Below are 22,868 nucleotides of genomic sequence, written 5' to 3' on the forward strand. Positions count from 1 at the left end.
GAAGGGATCATTGAGTTCCAACCCCCTGCCTTGGGCTGGGTGCCCCCCACCAGCTCAGGCTGCCCAGGGCCCATTCATGGCCTTGGGCACCTCCAGGGATGGGGCACCCACAGCTCTCTGGGCAGCCTGTTAATGGTCAGCTCCAAACCAGCAGAAGAGCAGCACCGGGTAATGGAAGCAGAAGGCAAGGTCAAGGGCAGCCCCAAGAAGGGTGCAGTTGGACATACTGCATGAAAAGGAAGCTAGCAGAATACTGCTAAAAATCACAGCGGGGAAAATGTACTTTAAATGCCTTTATGTGAACTCATCAAATTAGCATGCTGCTTGTTTTGCTGTCTGTAACATCTCGCTACTAACCAAACCATTTCCTGAGCTGCTTTCTTGCTAACGTGTACAATTACTGCCAGCTCAGATCAGACTGAAGGTAAGAAGATCATATCCTCTCCACACTTTTTTGTTTTGCATCTTGAAAGATGAGGTCTTTTAAAGGTCATGTCTTGATAGAATCCCATTTTTACCCCCCTGTTGTGCTAAAATAGATCAGCATTATTGACCTTGACAACAATGCCTGAAAGGTTTAGTGACGATCTGTTCTGTATCAGTGAGCACATAACACTACTTCTATGGGCTGGGGCACTCTCGGTGCGTTTGATAGCAGAGAGATCTGCTCTTCTTGATAAGGCATCGGGTAAAAAGATTTAATGTATCCATCCCAATGTGAACTGGATCCTACCCTCCTGCCATGAGATCCCCAGCCCCAGGGAGAGCCACGCTCAGCGCTGTGTTGTTGCATTGATGACTCGTAAGGGCAACGCTAAGAAACAGAGCATGACAAGAGCTAAGTCATGTAGTGGGTGGGGAGCTGCCCAGGTTTCACCAGCTGCTCTGCTTTCCCAGGTTCTGGCCCAAAGGAAGGCAAGGTAAATGCACCAGTAGTGTCAGTGGGGGCAAGACTTCACTTGTTAATTAGGAACAGGTTTTGCCAGAATCTTGACTCTTTTCCCTTGAGTTACAGTGATTTCTGGGGGAGAGGGCAGGGGGAGGGAGAGGGAGGAGCTACGACAGATAAATGGATGAATGAAAGTCACGCAGTGGGAAACTGTCCAATGACGTTTGCTGTTCTGATGCTTAATGTTAACATCTGGAAAAACAAAGCACATGAAGAAAAGAAGACAAGATGGAAATGAAGAGTTTTGTTTCGGAATTTACATTTCTCTTGTCTAAGGGGCTATAAATAATCCTTGCTGATGGGCTGAGCTACCTCCCATCATTAGTCTTATCTCCACAATGCCTATTCTGTCATGTTGCTCATTTCAGGGTCAAAAAATTCATCTGGAAGAGCAGCAATGCACAGCGGGTTTCCCCACGCCCGAGCACGGAGGCTTGTTAACCATCACCTTCACCACTGCACAGTGAGCCTCAGCCTCACGCATTGGCCTCTGGGTGCTCTCCCCTCCTGCACTACTGTGCCTGGAAGAGTCATGGAAGTGTCATAGCAGCTCTTCGTGATGTCTTCTGGAGATTCAGGATTGCAAGGTGGGTTGGAGTTGTGTAAGGAGCAACGCTCCCAAGAAAAGATCTTTCTGTATTTCATATTTTACCTACGTCAGCTTTGCAGAAGGCACTGGAAATAACCACAAAGAGAGCTTATGTTGTGGCAACCTCAGCTGCTTTCCACATCTCTATGCAAGGACCAGCACCACCACCGAAAACATTCGTTGACCACATCGTAGTTGCTGTAGGTCTAGGAAATTCATCACAGAGGGCTGGTAAAGCCAATCCACCAGTGCTCCGGTTCACGTTTCAATCATTTAAGGGGCAGTTTGTAGATCAAAGAGGTGCTGGAAGAAACAAAGACCCAGGTGATTTGAAATACAATCGTGGTTGGAATGTGCCACAGTGGGGTTCCTCCCCTAAGACAGCCCCTGCCTCCAGGTGCTGCTCTGGGAACAAGAACAAAAAGGGGAAGTGGTGGAGGATGAACAAAACCCTAAAAGTAAGGGAAAGAATGAGGAAGAAAAGAGTAATCGCTCTATCACCACCAGGCTCCAGAGCACTGCATTTGTTCTTCCTTTGCCATCCCAAACAATCACCTGGCATTTAGCTTGCCTTCAGCCCTTTCTCCCTATTGCAAGCATGTAATTATTTACACCAGGTGCATTGCTTCAACCCATCTCTTATAACATCCCCATTCACAAGTAAAGGATTGTAATTTGCCAGCCTTCACCGAAGTTTCTTTGTTGAAGTCCCCTACCCTGGGTGTAACGTTACATTGACAAGCAGCACGGCACAATGGAAAGGGAAATAGAATTTACACGGCTAACAAAGGGCAGAGGTGCTCCCTGCCTCCAGCCCCAGGAGGCTGCACAGAGCGGGCTGCAGGGTCTCTGCTGACACAAGGCCTGGGTCATAGGAAAGCTGTGAGCATGGCAGCACAGCCGGGGGACAGATACACCTGCAGCAGCCCACATAAGCACGGTGCTTTGTGCACTACATGCTGCCGTGGCTATTTAAAGTTGGAATTAATGAAAGATTTTAGCTGGCAGGGCCCTCAGAGCTGACGCAGGGTGGTCAATCCGAGTAGTGCTCACCCCCTCCCTTCCCAGTCCTTGAACAGAGGATTGCCCCATTGCTGCTTGATTCAGACTGCACAGCCTGCACGGAGTTGCCATTGCCTTTGCTGATGGCTGCACACAGGATCAGGTGTGGTAATATAGAAGTGCTGTGAAAACTCAGGTCTCATGGCAGCTGTGACACTGGATTTTGTTTCACCGAAGCTCCTGGAATTTGCCTGTTGCACACACGTGGGGCCAGACCTGTGTCCTGGCAGATGCCCCTGGGCACAGCTGTAAAACAAACCAACAGTGACAACAACAGTGAGGGAAAAGTGAGAAATGGGATCATTTCAGTCTGCAGCTCTTCTCCTCTCATTTGATGTTACAGCACACCCAGGCATGGATGAACAGGGTGATGATGGAGTCACCTCCTTAGCCCTAGCTAAGTCCCATATCTGGGACGAACACCAGCACAGGCTTGGAAAGCAGCTTTGTAGAGAAGTACTTGCAGGCCCCGCTGGCCAAGGGAGATGATCCTTCTTCTCTCTCACAGGAGAAGCACATCTGGAGTGCTGTGTCCAGTCCTGGGCTTCCCAGGCAAGAGAGACACGGATGCACTGCGCTGAGCCCAGTAACAGCCATGAGGATGTGACTGAAGAATCCCTCTGATGAGGAAAGGCTGAGGGAAATGGGACTACTCAGCCTGAAGATACAAGGGCTGTGGAGGAATCTTATCAGTGTTTACCTACCTGGTGGGAAGGAGTAGAAGAGCCACTCTTCTCAGTGGTGCTCACTGAAAAGATAAGAGTAATGGGCACAAATCAAACTACAGGGAACCGGTTCCATAGAAGCTAAAGGAAAAGCTCATGTATGGCAAAGGGGATGAAACACTGGCACGCTCTGCCCTGGAAGCTGTGGACATTTCGTCCTTGGAGACATAAAAAGCACAACTCCACACAGCTCTGAGAAGTCTGCTCAAACTGGTGCTGTGGTGAGGGTGGGAGGGACTTAGACCACCTCCAGAGGTGCCTTCCAGCCTCAATCACTGTGCTTCTGCCAGAGATTTCCCTTACCTCCAGCTGCTCCAAGGTTAAGAGCATGCCAGTGGGTACCAAGCTGTAACGCAGCACTTTTGCACTCTGTAGGTTCACTGGAAACTGCGATGTGGGCCCCAGATGCAAGAACAGCACAGCCGTCCCACCACATCTCCTCCTGTAACCATCTCTCATTGTCTGACATTTCCAGAAGACAAATTGCTGTTCCACAGCCAAAGAGCAGCATTAGCAGCATCCTGACCTTGGGAAGGCTCTGACATTCCTACATGAAGGCTTTTCGTCAGTGAGAAGCATCATTGCAGGGCACTGCTGTAGGTTTACCATATTGCAACGTCCAGATTTCTGAAGCACATTGTAAATGCAAGTTTCTTATCAGAGAACTGAAAGATAGATCAGTAGGAGACCACTGGCTTCTAGTTTTCTACTGACTTCTCTGCTGGCTTTTTTACTCACTTCTCATTTCAATCAGTTGAAATAAACTGACAGTTCTGGCCTCTTCCCATTTATTACGTGCAATTGTTTTCTTCTTTTGCTAACTTGTTTCGATCTTTGCTGCACAAGAGAAGGCAAGTCTGGTATTTTAACTCCCAGTTTTTTGCCCAAATTTCTACCAGGAGCTCAGAGAAAGGGCAGCGCTGGCGCAGAGATATCCAGACCGTGTTTTCACACCAGCTGAATTCTCTGTGGCTGAGTCCAGCAGCAGCCAGGCTTGGTGGCAGCAACCCAGATCCAGCATTCACCATCAAGCAGGAGAAAGGGGCCACCCTATTCTGGGACATCTTCCTGAGAACAGGCAGACAGTTATTTAGAGCGTAAGAGGGAAGAGGGTGAGAACGCTTCGCTACCGACAGCCTCTTTTACAAACATTTACAGGTCTCACAAGAAAATTACGGCAGGAAAATGCGGCGTTCACAGCTGGATGGAAAAACCCCTGAAATGCAGTTTCCTGCGACTCTCCATTCTGCAACAGTTGGGACTCTGTCTGAAATTCAAATTAACTTTCATACCCTGCCTACAATTCCATTTTGTGCCCCAAAGCGAAATTTCCTGCATAATTGGGTGTATTTAGGTCACTTCTCCATTGTTAGCTTCTGCAAAAGAAAACGCATGATTTTCTAGGGGAGAAAATTCCTAGTACAGTTTTCAAAGGCATTCTTGCAATTAGAGGCAGTACTCCCAAATGAGGCTGGAAGACGGGCGTGCGTTAGCTTGGGTGCTGCCTTGAGACTTTCTGCGAGCCTCTTCTTGAGGGCAGGGTGACTCCATCTGAGCACAGACCACGTCCTACACCCATACAGGAATAAGCTGCTCTGCCAAACTGCATTTTAAGAAGAAGTTGCCCCATGTTTTGCACGCCTATCAAATATGAACCAATACGATGCGGTGTGTACAAATATTAATCTATCCAATCGATGTTAAATCCAAAGAAACAGCACACTCATCTTTTCCCATTCTAAGGTTCCTTTCCCTGAAAATTTTCCCTACACTTGTGCGAAATCTCTTTGTTTCTGCATTTCCAACGTGGGCAGTCCTGTGTTAGTATCTCCTGTTTATGCCTGACGGCCCAGCACCAGCCACATGCAGGGACAGACCCATATAAACATGTCAGCTTGCACAAGTATAGAGTTAAATCAAAACACCGTGAGCTGAGTATAATGAAGAAGAAGATTGTCTTGAGCATTCCATTAATTGGTTAAAACTGGGGATCTGTGCAACACGATGCCTTTATCTCCATATTGCGCCAGGCAGCAAGGCATGTGACTCAAGATGTGTATTTTCTCTACATCCCAAAGACCCATGGTCTGGTCTTGTGGCTTCATACACATTTTTGTGAAGGCACTGCCAGAACAGATCCAAACAGTTTGAACACACCATGCCAAGGCCTCATCAAGGCAACAAGACAGAAGCCTGGGCAGCAAAAAGACAACAGCAATTCTACATGTAGATTTCTAGGCATTAATTAAAAAATGAAATCCAATCTCTACTCCCTCCCTCCCCCCTCTGATGCTTCTGAGGGACAACAAAGCATCGCAAATCTACCTCGGGATATTGGGAGAGAGGGGGGGAAAAGAATCAGGTCAAAGCACACGATATACAAATCCTTGCCTTGCCTTAGGGCACAGAATGCAACGACCTCAGACGGTTCTGAAAATTGATTACAGAAGGCCTTCAGCTGCATGGAGTCAATGACCCTATCCATGCGTATCAAGAGGAAAACAGCTAAATCTTCTCTGAGCTAATACTCGTAAGGGCTTCTGGCCCAAGATGAGCATGGTGGCTGGCAAGAGGGGAGATACAGAAAGCCTCTCCCAGCTGATCTTCCTCAGCCCACGTGAGGAAAACGTTGGCTTTCTGTTCTCAAAGATCTGATTTCCATGATATCAGAATAGACGATCCCTGGTCTTCCCTACAGAAACATCACCAGCTGCTCTAGGGGTCACAACGCAATAGACAAAGAACGTGTGTAATTCAGGAACTATAACTGCCTCATGAAATACATGTCAAAAGAGACAGCTGGCCTCAAGGCTTGGACTGCCCAGTGTCTTTGTCTTCAGGTTTTCTCCGTCTGGAAGTGCAGGGGAATTAGGAGTGGTGGAAAGGAGGGAGCTTCATCTGGACCCTATGTTTCCTTTTCCTGTAGGTATGCTTGCACCCATGGGATTTGTATAATGCTGCTCAATTAAAACTTTTCTGCTTTGATGTTAGAAACCACAACCAGAGCATGAAAATGACGGGGTTTGTTCCCACTGAGCAGTGTGTGCAAACACAGGGGAAAACCATTGATTGTGATTTGGATAGCAAATGAACGGCAGTATTATGACTTACAACGCCTGAGCTGGCACAGCAAAGCAATCCTTGTGGCACTACTGGTGAGAGACTGTTTCCAGCCATTTCAGTTACCTTCAGCAGAGCAGAAGAACTTCTGAAGTTGTTGGTGCACAGACATGCATTGAGTTTGAGTTTGCTCTCTCCAACAGTGCTTTAAACACAAATAAGAAGTTACATTAACCATACACAAACATTTTTAAAGAGGTAAAGATGAAGGAATTGAGAATGAGGTTGGAGAACGTTGCTTCTTAAAAACTTGTGAAGTCGGGGCACAGGGATTACATTTCTCCAAGGAATACATTCATACACCATGGAGAACACGGTACACCAGCATTGGTTCATTAAGCATGTTCCAGGCAACGCTGCAAAGACTTGAAGTCAAGCAATACTGAAGATTTAATTAAAAAAATTAAAAATAGGGTTAAAAAAAGTAGCTCCATTAATTTTCCTTGCCTTAGCTAACGTAGACTGCACAGTTGTGTTTTTCTTTGTTTCTCTTTCATCTTTAGAAAAAACCATAGCAACAGTGGAGGAAATGAACTGTGGGTTCAGTGGCACAAAAACATCTGACTGTGCTTGCTTTAAGCACGCGAGCATCTTGCCGGCTTCAGCCGGGATGGAATGGTCAGCAGATGCTGCAGGATGCAGTCAACATGGCCAGCTGCATGCAAAAGGACAAGGGTCCAAGCTTCAGGCCAAGAAGAGGTGGTTATGGAAGGTAAATCAGAGGGATGAGGTGTGTGTGAGAGGTGGTAGAAGGAATGCACTTCACTGCACACAAAGCAAGAACCAGCCACAGAACAAGACCCAAACAATTTGAGTATGTAGGGGATATCAAAATTGGTCTACAGGTTACAGTCTACTGAGAAGCATGATGATAAACTGGGTATAACCCTCATCAAAGTCGGAGGCTCATAAAGGTTGGAAATCACCTGGACCAAGCAAACCCAGTCCAGATTCTAATATCAAAGCTTGTTGTTAGCTATTGAACAAGAAAAGCTGGGCTGTGGCCTGGAGCAGCTTTCTTACAGTTGAACTTATGCCCACATCATGGCTTTCAGATACAGGTAAAGCGAGATCTTCACCCTCATTGTAACATCTGACATTAGTGCAAGTCTCAGCCCTCATTAGGCTGGTCACCCATTAGTGTTTGCTAACAGGAAAACAGGGTTCTTATATTGGAACTCCTGTTAAGTTTTAGAAGTATAAAATTATTCAGCTAATATACATCTGTAACTAAGTACTGACATTATTTTGATTCATTCTGTATGTTTAATTACTAATATTTTCAGTTAAAGTCTTCTAAAATCAGCCTTCAGGTTTGTTTTTTCTTTTTGCTATAACTGACTCCTGAATTCACAGCAGCCTCCAGTTCATTACTGGGAATGAACAACAGTGAAGTGGAAGGTGACTGGGAAGACTATACAACTGGAACAGGCAAATAAGGTAACTGAAGGTGTGCATTAAAAAGCCCCAAATAAACAAAATATTGCTGTGTTGCTTTATATTCTTTAAGTAATAGATTCCCACTCTATCCGTGGCATTTTTTTCTTTTTTCTTTTTTTTTTTTTTTGCACACTTGTGACATACTTTGAATTATTCTGTTGAAGCAGATGATACGGAGCTGCTTCATCCCGTACCTTTTTATAGTTTATGGGGCAGGATTCAAGTTTCAGAGGAAGGTGACCGTTCCCACCAAGTCATACTTGGTATGCATGAGCCAGCAGCAAACTGTGCCATCCTGGTTCAGAGGAAAGGAGAAGAGCCACGACGCAGGTCAGCAATCTGATACTTCCTAAAGAGAAGCAGTGGGATGCCAGGCACTGTCAGACGCTTCTACTGTTAAAGAAAACACATGGAGTGACTTAGATGGGATTCGTATCTGCTCTATGCCACAAACAAGCTCACTGGTTTAAATGCGTGTTCAGCAGTTTGAATTCAGGACAGGCCTATGTGTTAGGTGATGGCAGGGTCTGCAGTTCTGTCTAACAGGATGAGAAACCCGGCCAGCAAACCTCCTAAAGCAGGGGCTGAACACCAGAAAGTTGCTCATGGGGAGAACTTTTTCTCACAAGAACTATGGCTTGTAAGCAGGATCTCTGGAAGGATGAGGCTAGTTTTAAGTTGCCCCACTTTTAGTAAAAACATTGCAAAGTTTCCAATAAAATGGAAGAGCACATTGTTCAAATTGTTCAACATATGAATTCCATTCATGCTGATGACCTTCAAGTCCTGCAAGCTCACAAATACGAGCCGTGCACCCAACTGACTCAACCCCCACTCTCCTGTGTATTGCAGGGACAATCACCATTATTTCAAACAACTCTAAATGGTTTGATTTGCCCCTCCTTGCCAAACTCACCTTCATTCCTTAAGAACTTCACTGCATTAGAATGGACTCTTGTACTCTTTAAGTCCAAAAAAATGCACAGTTAAATGATTTATCTGCACTTCACTGTTTTACCTTTATAGAATTAGCCCATGTAAATGCTGTCTGATTAAACTCAACCACAACACACAACCAAGTCAGATGAATATATTTCTCTCTAAACACCACTGGTGACATTCAAAGCCGTGATTACATGCCAAGCATTAAGAAAGCATTTACATGAACCAACAACGTTAGTCAGAGGTGTATTATTCCTTTCGTTTGAGGGAAAATTAACTAAAACTCCCAATTCAATGGGATGAAGCATTTTTTTCCATAAGCTTTCATCTAGAAAACAAAGGGATCCACTTTGTCTCCCATGTTTACTCGATTTGTGAATCAAAGCTCACACTCAGTTGTATCACAGCAATTTTAGTTATTAAATACACAGAAAACACCCCCTAATTTTGCTGGACAAGTAGCAAAACCAGTAGTTTTGATTCTTAATCCTTAGAGGGATGGAGCTGAACCTTGAGGAAAGAGCACCTTGCTCCAGCTCACGGGGACAGCAGAATGCCCACCTGCCCCCTCCCCGCTGTGGCTTCTATGGCTCTTTTCTCAGAACCCTACCAGCTCTCTGCTCAGAAAAAAGACTTCCAAGGAGACAACACATAATGCCTTCTCTCTCCAACTCACGTAGGCTAAAAACAGCAGATTTATCTTTTCATAGAATGGCCTGGGTTGAAAAGGACCACAATGCTCATCCAGTTTCAAACCCCTGCTATGGGCAGGGTCACCAACCACCAGACCAGGCTGCCCAGAGCCACATCCAGGCTTTGCCTGTAGCATCCTTACATTCTGCAAATTCTAACAGCCTGCTCTGTATTTTATGGTACTGACTCAGGACAAGAGATTCAAACAGATCTTGCTCCAGTGTGAGTTGGTCTTCCAGGAGTTGGGCATCCTGATCATCCCCAGCTCCCAGATGAGGTGACATCTTAGGAACACCAGGGCTGGAGCTGCACACTGCTTGGTCTTGGAATTTTAACATGGAAGAGGGGGATTTTCACTTCCATAACTAACAAATGATGAGAATAAGCACTTCATATTCTACTTGAAACAGAAAACAGAACGAGGCCTGATAGCCAGTTTGTAATTTAGTGACAACAAAGCAGATGTGAACATGGTTTAGAGCATACCAAATACACACACACAAGGTCATTGCCTGTTTTATTTAGTGGAATCACTTTTGTAGATTAGAAATATTTCCAATTCCCATTTACTCCAAAGCAAGCCTCCACCATCAACAGGCGTAACGCAGTTCGTTCAACTGATTCCAAACCAAAAAAGAAAGGTACAATCTCAAAAGTTTAGTTAGAAACTAAGAAGTTCACACATTTTCTTTGGGACCAGGAATCTGTACATAGTACAAAATATACATTTATTGAACTTTCTGTAAACACACAGTTTGAATTGTGTAAAACTGTAAATATTGGTGAATTATGTGGAGAATAAATTATTATATATTGTTATACATTCTACTTAAGGAAAATAGTTATGCTCTGGTATATTACTCTGTTAAATTTATAAATTCCATAACGAAGCCGTGTATTCTGCAAACATGCTTTTCAAGCTTAAATCTCTCCATTTGTAACACACATTTATACAAGTCATCGATGAAAAAGTTACACTTTCCACAAAATAGATATAAAGAGGTCATGAATCTTCTAAAAAGACAGGCACAGCATGTCACTACAAACGAGACTTCCATGGTACGACGTGGAGTTAACGCTGCGAGGAGACAGGTGAGAACTCTCTAATTCAGCATGTTTGTACATAGCCTTAGTAACAAGACAGATGCTAAAAACCAAAATCTCTGCTTTGAAACATTAATGAAGCAGCCAGCTCTGGAAATGCTATAGACTCACTTCTCAATTATCCATATTCCCTGGCCAGGAGAACCTAGGCTCGTGTCTCCTATTAACCCCTTGTCACCAGTGATTCAGTTACCTGAGCACTGAACTGCCTGGCACGACTAGCTATCAACACTTGCAACACTCAGCACGCCCTCTACAAACAAGATTCCTGGCACCAAAAAGTTAGACCTGGTTAATAAATGCAACTCTACTCTTGGTACTCATAGTCGTCGTGAATCACAACACCAGCAACAGACGGTAGGAAATCCCAGTTTCCAGCATCAAGCTGTTCCTATGGCAGCAAGCAGCAGAAGGCATGGGAACGGCTCCTCCAGCACCTTGCAGACTGGGGAACATCGCATAATGCCCAGCTTCCCATTTACATGTCTGAGAGTTTCACACTCGGCAGACTTGAGGGTCCAGCATCAAACACTCAGCAAGAACAAAAGCTCCCTAAAATGCCAGCACTGATGTTTTCAGTAGTTCCATTAATGGACGTGGAAACCATGCTCTGCATATTCAGCACATTTATTCCTAAGGGTTTAGGGCCTCTTTGCATTCCCATCCCAGGTAATTCATTTTGGGTTCCATCCTTTTATTCTTAAAGCCAAAAAACAGTGCATGAAAGACCGGAACCTCTTAAATGTTGTCCTTCTGATGTTTTAAAAGGAAAAAACTGCTGACTTGCATACTCAAAGAATTAGGACATTATTAATTCTAATTAATCTACCGCTTCGCTTTAGGACTGTCACCTTCTTCCCCTTCGGCTTTGAAATCTTTGTTCAAAACCAAATCCAAATAATGATTACATTTAACTCCCAACAGAAGTAGGACAGCTAAGGCTGCAACAATACTCGTGCAAACTCTGTGTATTGGGAGCGACTCTCCACCAACATCAGCAGGCTGTTGTTAAGTATGCACTTCCATTTTCCTAAGATCACTTAAGTTCCATTTTCCCTTGCAGTGTAAACTGAAATACTGTGCTGCAGCCTGAAAACCCAACAGTGAAAATGAAATAGGCAACCAGCATTTCCATTGCTCAAACTGAGTTGAATTCAGCGATACAGATGAAACTAAACTCTGGAGACCTCAGCCTACAAGTATCAAGAGAAGTAAAAGTACGTAATGTTTTCTGACCTGCAAGTCTGTTTTCTCCTTTTAATTCACAAAGACACTTCTCAAGAGAAATCACAATGGCATTTCCCTTGCGTTGGAGGCTCACTCACAATACGTGTCAAGAGCCCTGCCTACTTCAGCCATCAAGAACACGTGGTTCCACCAGCTCTTCAGAGCCATACAGTTAATGGAAGCACACATGAACGTCAGTTTTGGCTCAGTGCTATTGAGTGAGCTGGGAAGTGTGGATGCAGTGCTCTTAGAGAAAAATGCTACCGTCTGACACAGCACTCATCCCTGCAAACAAATTGCTGGTTATACAGTAGAAAGGAGCATTGGTTTTCTCCCTCTCTTACTACTTTATTTTTATTTCAACATAGAAGATATTTTAAAAAGCATTCAGATGGGAATCAGTACGAGTTAAACATAAAAGTTTGGTTAGGCATAACAACATACATAAACCTGAAGTCTGACCTATCATCCCATCTCACTGAAGTTGTGAAATTCTCAAACTATGTCATTAATCCCACAGAAGGCGTTCTTTATGTTAAGCTCACTTTTCCAAATTCTGTGCCTGCGAAGGCTAAGATTTTTGTTGTAAATAACACGCACCTCCTCAGAAGCCCTTTCCTAAGACACCACAACAGCTCCTGGACTCCTAGCTGGGAAGCAAGGATCCTGTAGGCACTGTTACATTAGAGATAAGAAAGAAAACTGTTTTACTGCTACCTGAAAGGAAAATGAAATAAAGATATGGCTTGCTACAAGTCGACAACTACAACGTAATCAGATTAAAGTGCCTGACTTTTTCATGTACTAAGCAAATTTCGTAGGATTCTCCTGGAAATCCATTTTCAGCAGGAGGTGATGTAAACCTAATTTTCAGCATGCTGGCGGTTCTTTTTGTACTTGAAAGCATTTAGCTGTCTACCATTGCAAACAAAAGCTTTAAGTTCTCCTGCAGCCTCTTGAGCTTCTGTGACCAAATGCCATGGCCCAGGTGACTGCTACCTCATTCACAAAGCAACACCAGTATGAAGCAAAACAAGGGTACAAAAAGCTTCCAAAGGCAATGTCTGAGCTGCAGACTGTGCAAGTGCTCCAGAAGCAGCCCAGGAAGAGCTCACCAGAAGGCTGCATCCTCTGATCAACACTGCTCTATCCAAAATACTTAGCCCAGATTGCTACCTGCAAATTTCATTCTGTTTTTATGTATTTTAATGGCTCACTCAAGGAATTGCATTCATTTTATGCGATACAACACCCCAGAAATTCACATGTGGAGCCTCTTCTTACCACTTAAAGAGTTAAAAATCTATCCAGTCAAGTAGAGACTTTGCACCCTGTAATGTCATATGAAGGCTTGGGTCATGATCATCTCAAATGCACACAGCTGCCGGAACAAGGAGTGATAGCAGCTATCCTGAAGACATTTTTACACCTCCAGAAGCTTGGCAGGGAGTAACAATTCCAATTCCTAAGGGAATAGGGCTCCCCAGCTCTACCCAGTTCTGCTGTTTCTTAATCTAAGCCAGGTACATCAGGTTTTTATTAAAATCTTGTATTTGCCCAATGATGAGGAAAAAGGGTAATGTTTGACTAAAGGTTCACCTGTTGCTGAAATAGCCAAGTTTAAATACCAAGAAATTTAAATGTACCAAGTGATGTGGCCAAACAGCAGTTCAAGAATGCACTCGTAGAAATTCAAGTGAACATCTTAACATGATGAAATCCTGCTGTACACTGAAATATGGTAAACTCTAAGAGCCTTTTCGTTAATTGTGACAGCCATGCTATCATCTCTCTCTTGGGACAGAGCTGCATACAAACACAGACAGTTAATAAAAAGTACATTTGTCAGCATGGAGCTCCCATACAAGACATTAAACTCAAAGTTTCATGATTCCAGTTTCAGGTAAAAGAATGCTGACCAAGGTAAAATATTTGTCTTAAGCACAGTGTGGAGAAAGATCTGCAAAGGCTCTGATATTTCCTATGTAAGTCCGTCATTTATCTGCACTGAGGCTCTGATTTCCCCAGCTGTGGCAGAAGGAGTGCTGCATCCATTCCTCGGGTCACAGCCCTGCCTTCCCAGCGCTAGCACCAGGTACTTGGAACATCCACTTATCCGAGCTGAAGAGCACAGGCCTCGGTCTCCCCTCCCTCTCATAACTGCACAGTCACATAAGCACTACTGCTGACACAAAGCGGGCAGTGGAAGGAAACTTACAGCAATAGCTCAGTCTTGATATTAGTTCATCATGAAACCATATCCTTAGTTTATAAGTTATTAAAAAAACAAAATGCAACAGAAAGCCTGTATTATCCCAGTGTAACAAGTCAAAATGAGATTCTTAGCAGGGTATCAGCTGCAATGCAAACTACTCCCCAGTTTTACTAAATCACCCTGAAGTTTCCAATTCTTGAACTAATCAAAATGGCTCAGATTTTAACCTATACAGCTGAGACAGTATCAGTTCCACAGTAAACAATTTCATTGCCATTCAAGTCAGTATCCTAAGCACATATTAAGATGAACGACTTTGGTACCTGCATGAATCACCAAGGTCAGTGCTACAATTCCTCATCTGCTGTTTAATATTCTGTAGGCATCTTGCTAGCATGAGACAACCTCGAATTACCACAATTCGGCATAGGTTAATAACAAGAAGGCATAATTTCCATCTCCAATTCTGACTTCTGCTGGAGATCACACTGAGGGATGGCCACGCATCAGGGGCTCTGTAGAGCTGCTTACAGACTACCTAAGTGTAGGCCAGCTGAAAGGCCACTGCTTGCTCAGGACCCGCTGATCTGTGCCCACTGCGGGTACCAGGATGCGACTGACACAATGGATTTACAAAGCCTTGCAAGTCTGGAGCCCTGCTTAACATAACCACACTTAGTTAATCCAACACTGGTTTTAAATCACAATTTTAGAAGAAGCTTCTGTCTTGAACGTATTTCAATGCTGAATTAGCGAGAATTATATGAAACAGTTGTCTATAAAGCAGTATTTTCTCAGAACGACCAAGTGAAACATTTAATCTGACTGCAACAAAGCTCACAGGAAACTGAAGCCAGTGAAGCTGTTCAATGTAGAAGGAAAACAAAGTTGCACGGCATAGAGAGCGAAGTAGCTTTACAAATATATCAAATTGGGACCGTCCTATTTGAACACGTATTTAAAAATACATCTTTTAACATCACACAATTTCCATTTTTGTCACACAGGAATCTTTTCCCACGAGGGAAATAAATAGCACACAGTACTTCAGAAAGAAAAACTTGCTGCCTTGCCCTGAGGTGCTAATGTTTTTAGCATTAAAGAAAAGTTTCTGGTGCAAGAAGGAGATGCACAAACGTGCAAAAGTGCCTTTTTCTTTTTCAGAGCAGTGAAAAGTACAGCTTGCCTCTTTTCTAGGATGCTTTACATAATTAGTGTATTTTGTAATCAAAATCTGTATCTAAAACGGCAGTGTCGATGCATACGTAATAGATTCAGTGCTCTGACCTCATCAAAACGCTGAACAGAGGTGGGAGGGAGAAAGGCCTGAAACGGGCTTTCTGCCACTGCCCTCAATCCCAGTTACAGCACCTGTCACAACAGCAGAGGTACGATCTTCCTAACCTTCAGGAGGCCTCACAGGAAGAGGCTTCAACTATACCCATTTGTCACTGAGACAGTTTAAGCGATTATGAAGTATGGCTTTACACACCACAGTTTTGCTTCTGATTTTTACAAGTTTGAAACGGAAAAGGTTTCCCCAGTCCAGTTCGAGGTTTTGCAGTTTCCAAACCTGAACTTCAGTCTATATGAAGAAGGACAGAACCTTATCTGCCTAGTCCTAAATTGCGTTCAGCTTTTTGCACTAACACGCCATGTATCATTAAATACGCCTGTTAATTAGGTGCCTGTGAAGCTATAACTTAACGTTATTATAGTTTTGCACTCTACAACAAAATTAGACATTTTAAGCATTTATTCATAGGTAGGTAAGGAACTGGTTCTTTAAGCAAAAACTGCTAGAAATTTATAAATACAAATAGTGCTTATGTTTTCTTCATTCATGCTCCAACAGATTACAAACTGAATACAATGAAGTTACGCTTTAAGCACCCCACACAGACAAGAGGGATAAAAAGAAAAGTTTGCTGGTATATACTATACTTAGTTCCAAGACACTATAAGTTACTTTTTCACTGTTCAGTGCTCCCTAACTCTGCATTAGTTTTAAGGCTATATATACAAATATGTGTATTTCAAAGTTAGGGAAAGACACACAGCAAAATGCATTGTACTACGTTGTCCTATCAAAATAATTATACACCAAGTTTTGATTCTGTTTAACTGCAGTAAATGTTACAATCTACTTGCTTTACTGATTTTCCTTTTGGGGGAATCTGCCTACTAAATGAGTAAACTACATATTAAGTACAATACACGCAACCAAAAAGACAACACAAGGTGCACAAAACAGCAGTTTTGCAAACACGACTGACTTCAAAACTTAATTTTGCATGTTCAATGGGAGAAAGCTAACCTGAAATCAACTTAGTTTCTTCTCTCATAAAATTTTAAATTAGAATTTTAAACAACAAACAGTTAGATATCATCAACATGCTATATCTCTAATCACAAGTACTGTTTAACCACTAGTCTCTCGTTGTAAGTAAGTGGGTCAATTAAAAACACACACCATAAAATGTTAAAGATTGTCAGGCTTTGACAAATGTATTTTTTATCAAACAGTAGGCAAATTCAAACCAATGCACATCTCCAGTGGGGAGAAAAGAAGCCTGAAAAAATCCATACTCGTAAAAAAACAGGGTCACAGATTAATCCCACTTCACCCCCTACCATATGGCTATGTCTTGGGCAATAATCAAAACTCTTCCCATTTTACAAATGGGCTACCAATTAATAAAAATATTCTTCCACGTGTAAAAGATCATTTACAATGGCACTGACATTTTAAAAGGCAGGAAAAAAGGAATTACACATTTATGGATAAATTTCTTGTTTGTTAAACCAAGCTTTATTGATAAAATGGAATTCAAAGTATTTCACTTGGAACAGCAGCAGATCCAGCCAATTAAGATTGTAAAAATGCTGCAGACTCCTACGGTATGTAGAAAGCTGCCTGTTTGTGCTCAGTGATTCGTACTTTCAGGTAAGGGTTAATGAAAAGAGGTGCAGAGAATCGAGGCATTCTAATCTCGAGGTTCATATGCTTATGAACACATGATACTATTAATAGGGCATGATTTAACTCCCACCGAAGTCGAAATCAGAACTCCCTTCAACTCAATGTGAGAGCAGGAGTACCTCTGAGAGAACAAGATCCGCTTGTTGAAGAACGTGCACTACTCTCTTGTTTTTCCATTGCCAAGCAAATTCACTACTGTGATTTTGGGAAAGTCGCCCACAAGATCAGCTTTCATAGAAGATAAAACATTATCTTTACAGTTTTGTGCACCTCTTGAGCACCTAGCTGGCTAGGCTGCTGCTCCTTGCAATCCAAAACCACAACATGAATTTAAAGGGATATATATTGTTGCATCACACAAGTCAAACATTTCTTCTAACCTTTGTAGTGATTTAAAGCAGTTCATAATTAAATATGAGCGTTTTGTACAAAGACAATTGCACTTTACAAAAAAAACAAAATCATACAACATAAATTGCTGGAGTCTGATTTACAACATGGATTATGGTTTGAAATCACGTTTACAGAAGTCTGTTTTACATAAAAAGATCAGTTCCTGGGCTAGATGTCGTACTGCTGTAGTTTTCTGCTGCAGTCAATCTCACCAACACATCATACTCCCTTCTTTAATTAATATTGAGGATGGATGTTAAGAAGGGTCACTGAGGTTGGGCTGCACTTTCATTTGAAGAATGAAACGTGAACTCCACAGCTAGATGAGCAGTTTTACCACATATCATCAGTTGAGGCAGAATCCTTAAAGAAAAAAGAAGGAGCCCTTTAAAGTCTGGAGTGCCCATAGTTACAGCAGTTTCTGGATAATCCAGACTGAAAAGGGAAAAAGCTTGAATCATTTTAGGAGCCTGTTTTTTCTCTCCTTTCCGAAATAGCAGAAACAACATTCAAGAGGCATCTAGAAAACATGCATGCTTAGTTAATGAAACACTGAGTAGCAAACATTTCAAAATTTGATCAAGTTTTTTCTCAAATGCTTACCAATCCTGACAAGAATATCCCAGGAATAACACTCACAAACATCCCCAGAACAGTTCGAAGTAATGCAAATGCATATATTTTCTACACTGGTACATTAAAAGGCCAGGATGTGCCATGTGCTTTACGCTATTATTATTACCACCTTTTGATATTTCAGTCCTTTCTCACTGCATAGGAAGACAGTCATTAACCAATACCTTATTGTAATTCAGATCCATTTTACCTCTTATAATTTAAGGTTAAATAGAGAAGTGTAGTTTCAGTAACTGCTAGAAATCTTAATTTTGAATTGTAATAAATCTGCAAGGAGAAAAAGAATTCCATAATACAGAATTGGAATCAAAGACACAGCAGGCTCTAAATCATAACTGCATGGTCACGCTGCATGACATTACATCCATGCATCCAATATCTGAGTAACCCTTAAATTAGGTCCACTTAAGCCCCCAGACTACAGAGGGTTTTGTATAGCTGATAAATGGAACCACTCTGAAGAAAAAAATGTTTAATTAATTCCTGCTATCAGTTAAAAGAAAACACATCTTAACACAAACCAAATGGTAAACTTCTAGTGGTATTTAATCATTTTACTTTGTATCTGTTTCTTTTCCCCTAACTTAGATTGTTCTACATTTGGCTTAATGTAAGTGCCTCATCTGTTCCACTAAGTTGGGTACATATGTTAACACAACTAAGCATGGCCATAGCTTGCTAGTTGAACCAACAGTTAAATCAGTAGCACAGCCAGCAGAGCAAACTGCTTACATACAGCAGCAATTTGGGGTTGTTTCAGCATTAAGTACTATCTTCCTCTAAACAGCAAAGTGACATGATGGGCTTTAACAATGGTCTCAGCTGGTACTTCTACAGCTGCACATCCCTATTGTTACCGAGACTGCAGGAGATAGAAGTATTACTCTTCTTTGAAAGTACTGCCTTACTGATTCCTTTGAAAGGGAAGAGGCTAATTAAGTCTTCAGCAATGCCACATACGACAACTTCTTAGCCTTAAATTTCTGCACCCTTCATTCAAACCCAACACAGAATTCATTACAAACCAAAAAGAAGAACAGTTGGCACGGAGGTGTAGTACAAAAGCCATGATCACTAAAATTACTCTTTGCGAGAGTACCACCCCCAGATTTTTCTTCAAAACCAGAAGCAAAGGAGAACCATTATATGAAAGACTAAAATGGTTATGCTTTTCCAAGTGTAAGGACGCAGAATAAAAGCAGTAGTGAGTAAAAAATGCAGGAGCTGCATGCCAACTATTCAGTATGCAAATTCCTGCATCCTGGTTGCCAACAACATCATAAAATGAAGATGTTTAACGTTCATTTGTGGAACAGTAACTTAAACAGAAGGCTTTACATCCTTTTTCAGATAGCATTAAGGCACTGTTAGGCTAAAGGTACTGAGACAACTGTCAAACAGCAGCACTCAGTTTCACAGCCAATGCACAGCTTTACGTTTGAAGGCATTATACTCTATGCCACATCTCAAGATACAAATCAGGGAATTCCAACACCAACAAGTAAACCATGCTGGAGTTCTGGGATCAGCAGAAAGCATCCGAAAACAATCACAAAGGCACAAAAAGGTTCTTACATTTTTTTGGGAAAGAACTGGAAATGTGTTTCTTTACAAAACAAACACAATTACTGGGGTGGGACGAAAGAACACCATAGAAGAGATACTTACAGTATCATCATTCCTGTAGGGGTTCAGTCTGTTATAAACAGCTTCAATTACACTCCGTCTAGATCAAAAATAAACAAAACCAAAAAGACAAACAATATTTTAAGTCAAACTCCTTAGGTAAAATTGTAATTTAAAAAGCAAACTTTTAAAGATCTTACATTTGCAGAACCAAGTTCACTGCAAGTTAGTCCTAAGTGCCATTACACACTGGCCATAGTTATCCTAATCCTTTAAAACCCTCAAGTTCAAGAAAAAGAAAGTTGAAGAAGCACTTTGCATTCAACAGAAGAGAAGCACAACCAAACATTCAGAAGAGGCTGCAGTCCTGTTATGTTTGGAGGTATGTCTCTCAGTCTTAAAGAGAAAAAAAGGGGGGGGATCAGAGAACCTGATACAGGTTGCATGCCATGGCCATTTGTGTGCCCAACGAACACTGCAGCAGTACCTTCATGTATTATGACACTTCCAGAGGGCTTAAAGAAGAGGTTTTTCAAGAAAAGCGATACACACAAAAAAAAGGGAGGGTGAAGGATAAGAAAGCCTCTGCCTTATCCAGCACATAAGAATTTTGGAGGGGGAGCAGGAAGGAAAGAGAGGAGTAAAGGAAAGGAAAAACAGATTGGATATCAAAAGCAATTTTCTTCAGGTACCCTAAAGTGCAGAACCAAGTATGACAAAATAGCAGACTACAACTGGGATAAAACCTCAAAGCCACCTTTTAACTCCTCATGAATACATGCAGGAGAAACACAAAATAGTGCATTCGAAGTTAAAAAAAAAAAAAAAGCAGATGGCAGTCTGTATAACCTTCCTGTAACATCAAAAAGTTGGGTACTATCATACAGCAGAATAAACATCACAGCAAAACTAGTGAATGATCACACAGCATGGAAGAGGCTGAATTTAAGCAATTGTTCCCAACGTACAACGCACATACAAAGTTGTTCTCATCTTTCATAGAGACATCGCTGATTCTAAATAAAGCCAAGTTACTTGAAAAGCATTGTTTTCTTTCCAAATTGTCACTATTGCTTCAAGTTACACTATAATACAATTAAACCCGTACTTCTGTCAATCACTATTCAAGATAACATCACTTAAGCATATAAACCCAAAGTCAATTGCTTCAGTGATTTCAGCACTGCCTCACAACCACAAAGCTACAGCTAGCCAAAGAAGCTCGATAAACAACTTGTATGCCATCTTTTATGAGTAACTGACTCATCAATGCTTCAAGATGACTGTAACACATCCTAAATAGACACTACTATTTATATATAATAGCCATCTCTTCTTTTCCTACATCATAAAAGAAGAATTTTGTTATGTAGAAGTCATCCTTACAGCCCAGTTACCATTTATTCCTCTACGTGCCTACAGACTACAAGTTTCTATGTAACAACACAAAAATTACACACTGAAGTATTAAAAATAAACTGTCCACATCACATGTGCTCAATACACACACAGTACAAGTTCATGAATAACCTTCTAAACCAAAAAGCACATGGTGTGGAAAAAGCTAAGTGCATTTCTTCCTTAACTGTTGAACATCAATTTGAGACCACATACTACTAGCACTGAATTCTTCAAGGACAAAAACAGCCTACTTAAAGTTCTACTTAACTTTTTTGATAGACTCCTACCCTGGTTTCGTGTGTGACACAAGCAGAGAGGTGCATAAGCAAAATTTTAAGCAATTACCACATTGCCTTAGCTACAGACAAGAAAAGAAAGCTGCCAAGCAAAACATGATATGCATAAACCTTTTTGAAGAGCAGAACCGTATGTCCAAGTAGCTACTAAAGGCAGTACGTTATTTTTGTACCCTCAAACCATGTCCCACCCAAAGAAACCCAATTAATTACAAAAACACTCAGGCCACCCTTAAAAAAAAAAAACCCTCTGTCCTTCTCAAAAGTACATTTTGACATGTAATTTTAAACAGTGATTCACAGTTAACTCTGTTCTCGTGCTTTCCCTTTTCATTCAGAACAGTTCAGCAATAACAATTGAAGAACAGATCATATTTATTCTGCGCCCTTCCTCCCTCCCCGTACTTTTAAGAGTGGCCTTAACAGTTAAGTTTTGATTTAAATAATAATAACAATAAGAACACATTTACACTGATGTGAACTCACTTGCTTGCCAATTCACCCCCTGGCGGGAGGTTTGGGATGCTCTCAGTTGCTAACGTACGCATCACGTGGACTAAGTCTGGCACTCCTTCACCCTGCTTCTTTATGATCTCTGGGAATCAGAAGTACTTTTTTTGTAAGTGCAGTCCAAATTTAACTTTAAAAGATTGAAATACTCAGATTTTATAAAAAGGCAGCTTAATTTCTGTTAATAAAAGAAATAAATGACAGACCATACTCAACATGGTAAGTGTTAACTTGGTTCCATAACATAAAAGACCTGTGATGGATCTGACACAAGATACTCTGCTAGCTGTTAACATGCACACTGGTTTCAGAAATACACAGCTAACGATTACAAGCCTAATGGCTTTTGTGCTACAGCATCATTTTATCTTCCCAACAAAATGCATTGGGCATGAAGCAAAGATTAACATCAGTTTTATCACTGCAATAGAAGGTTAAAGATTATTACCATCACAGAAAGCAACAGTATTTACAAGAAACAGAGTTGATCATCAGACACAAAAATAAAATGACCCCCACTACAAGTATACATGTAAGCCAATACCTGTACCTTACCACATCATTGCAACATGCAAATGTTAGGAACTATCACGTACAAATTAAAAGCCAGGGACATTGGAGTTAAGAGACAGCTCCACCCTTCACTCAACTCGGAATATGTGACTACTAGGCAGTTATTTAAAGCTGAGCTCCTCCAACTTCTGAGGAGAAAGGCCTTGCACTGTAGTTCTTTAATTTTATTCTTAGGCCTATTTTCCTTTTTAAAGCAGTAAGCACAATGGAAATCACAAGAGATTTTTGCTACAACACCTCTGAAAAGATTCTCTTTTTATAGGAATTCTAATAAATTTAAAAACAAACTATTTCTTCAAAATGCATTTCTGCAGTTTGCCTGTAAATACAAGCTTAGAAAATAAGAGATGAATTATTAAGACTCAGCATTATTGATCTTCAAGT

The 22,868-nt window shown here is 41.7% G+C and overlaps 1 protein-coding gene across 6 annotated transcripts in view; it reads right to left on the minus strand.

The window, feature by feature from the left end:
- Positions 1-10,020: 10,020 nt before the first annotated feature.
- PPM1A (protein phosphatase, Mg2+/Mn2+ dependent 1A) overlaps positions 10,021-22,868 on the minus strand; it is a 32,933-nt gene continuing 20,085 nt past the window's right edge. For 3 of the 6 annotated variants that reach the window (XM_040701627.2, XM_015287914.4, XM_046942466.1), the window contains exons 4-6: positions 21,888-21,996; positions 19,747-19,804; positions 10,021-17,877 (exon numbers count right to left, since the gene is read on the minus strand). In XM_040701627.2, coding sequence (XP_040557561.1) covers positions 17,830-17,877; positions 19,747-19,804; positions 21,888-21,996 — 215 coding nt within the window. In that variant the 3' untranslated portion in view covers positions 10,021-17,829. The remainder of the gene's footprint in view (positions 17,878-19,746; positions 19,805-21,887; positions 21,997-22,868) is intronic. The other 3 variants (XM_040701629.2, XM_015287915.4, XM_015287916.4) reach the window with 2 other exon arrangements.

The sequence above is a fragment of the Gallus gallus genome, chromosome 5 (genome assembly GCF_016699485.2).
Source record: "Gallus gallus isolate bGalGal1 chromosome 5, bGalGal1.mat.broiler.GRCg7b, whole genome shotgun sequence".
NCBI classification, from domain to species: Eukaryota; Metazoa; Chordata; class Aves; order Galliformes; family Phasianidae; genus Gallus; species Gallus gallus.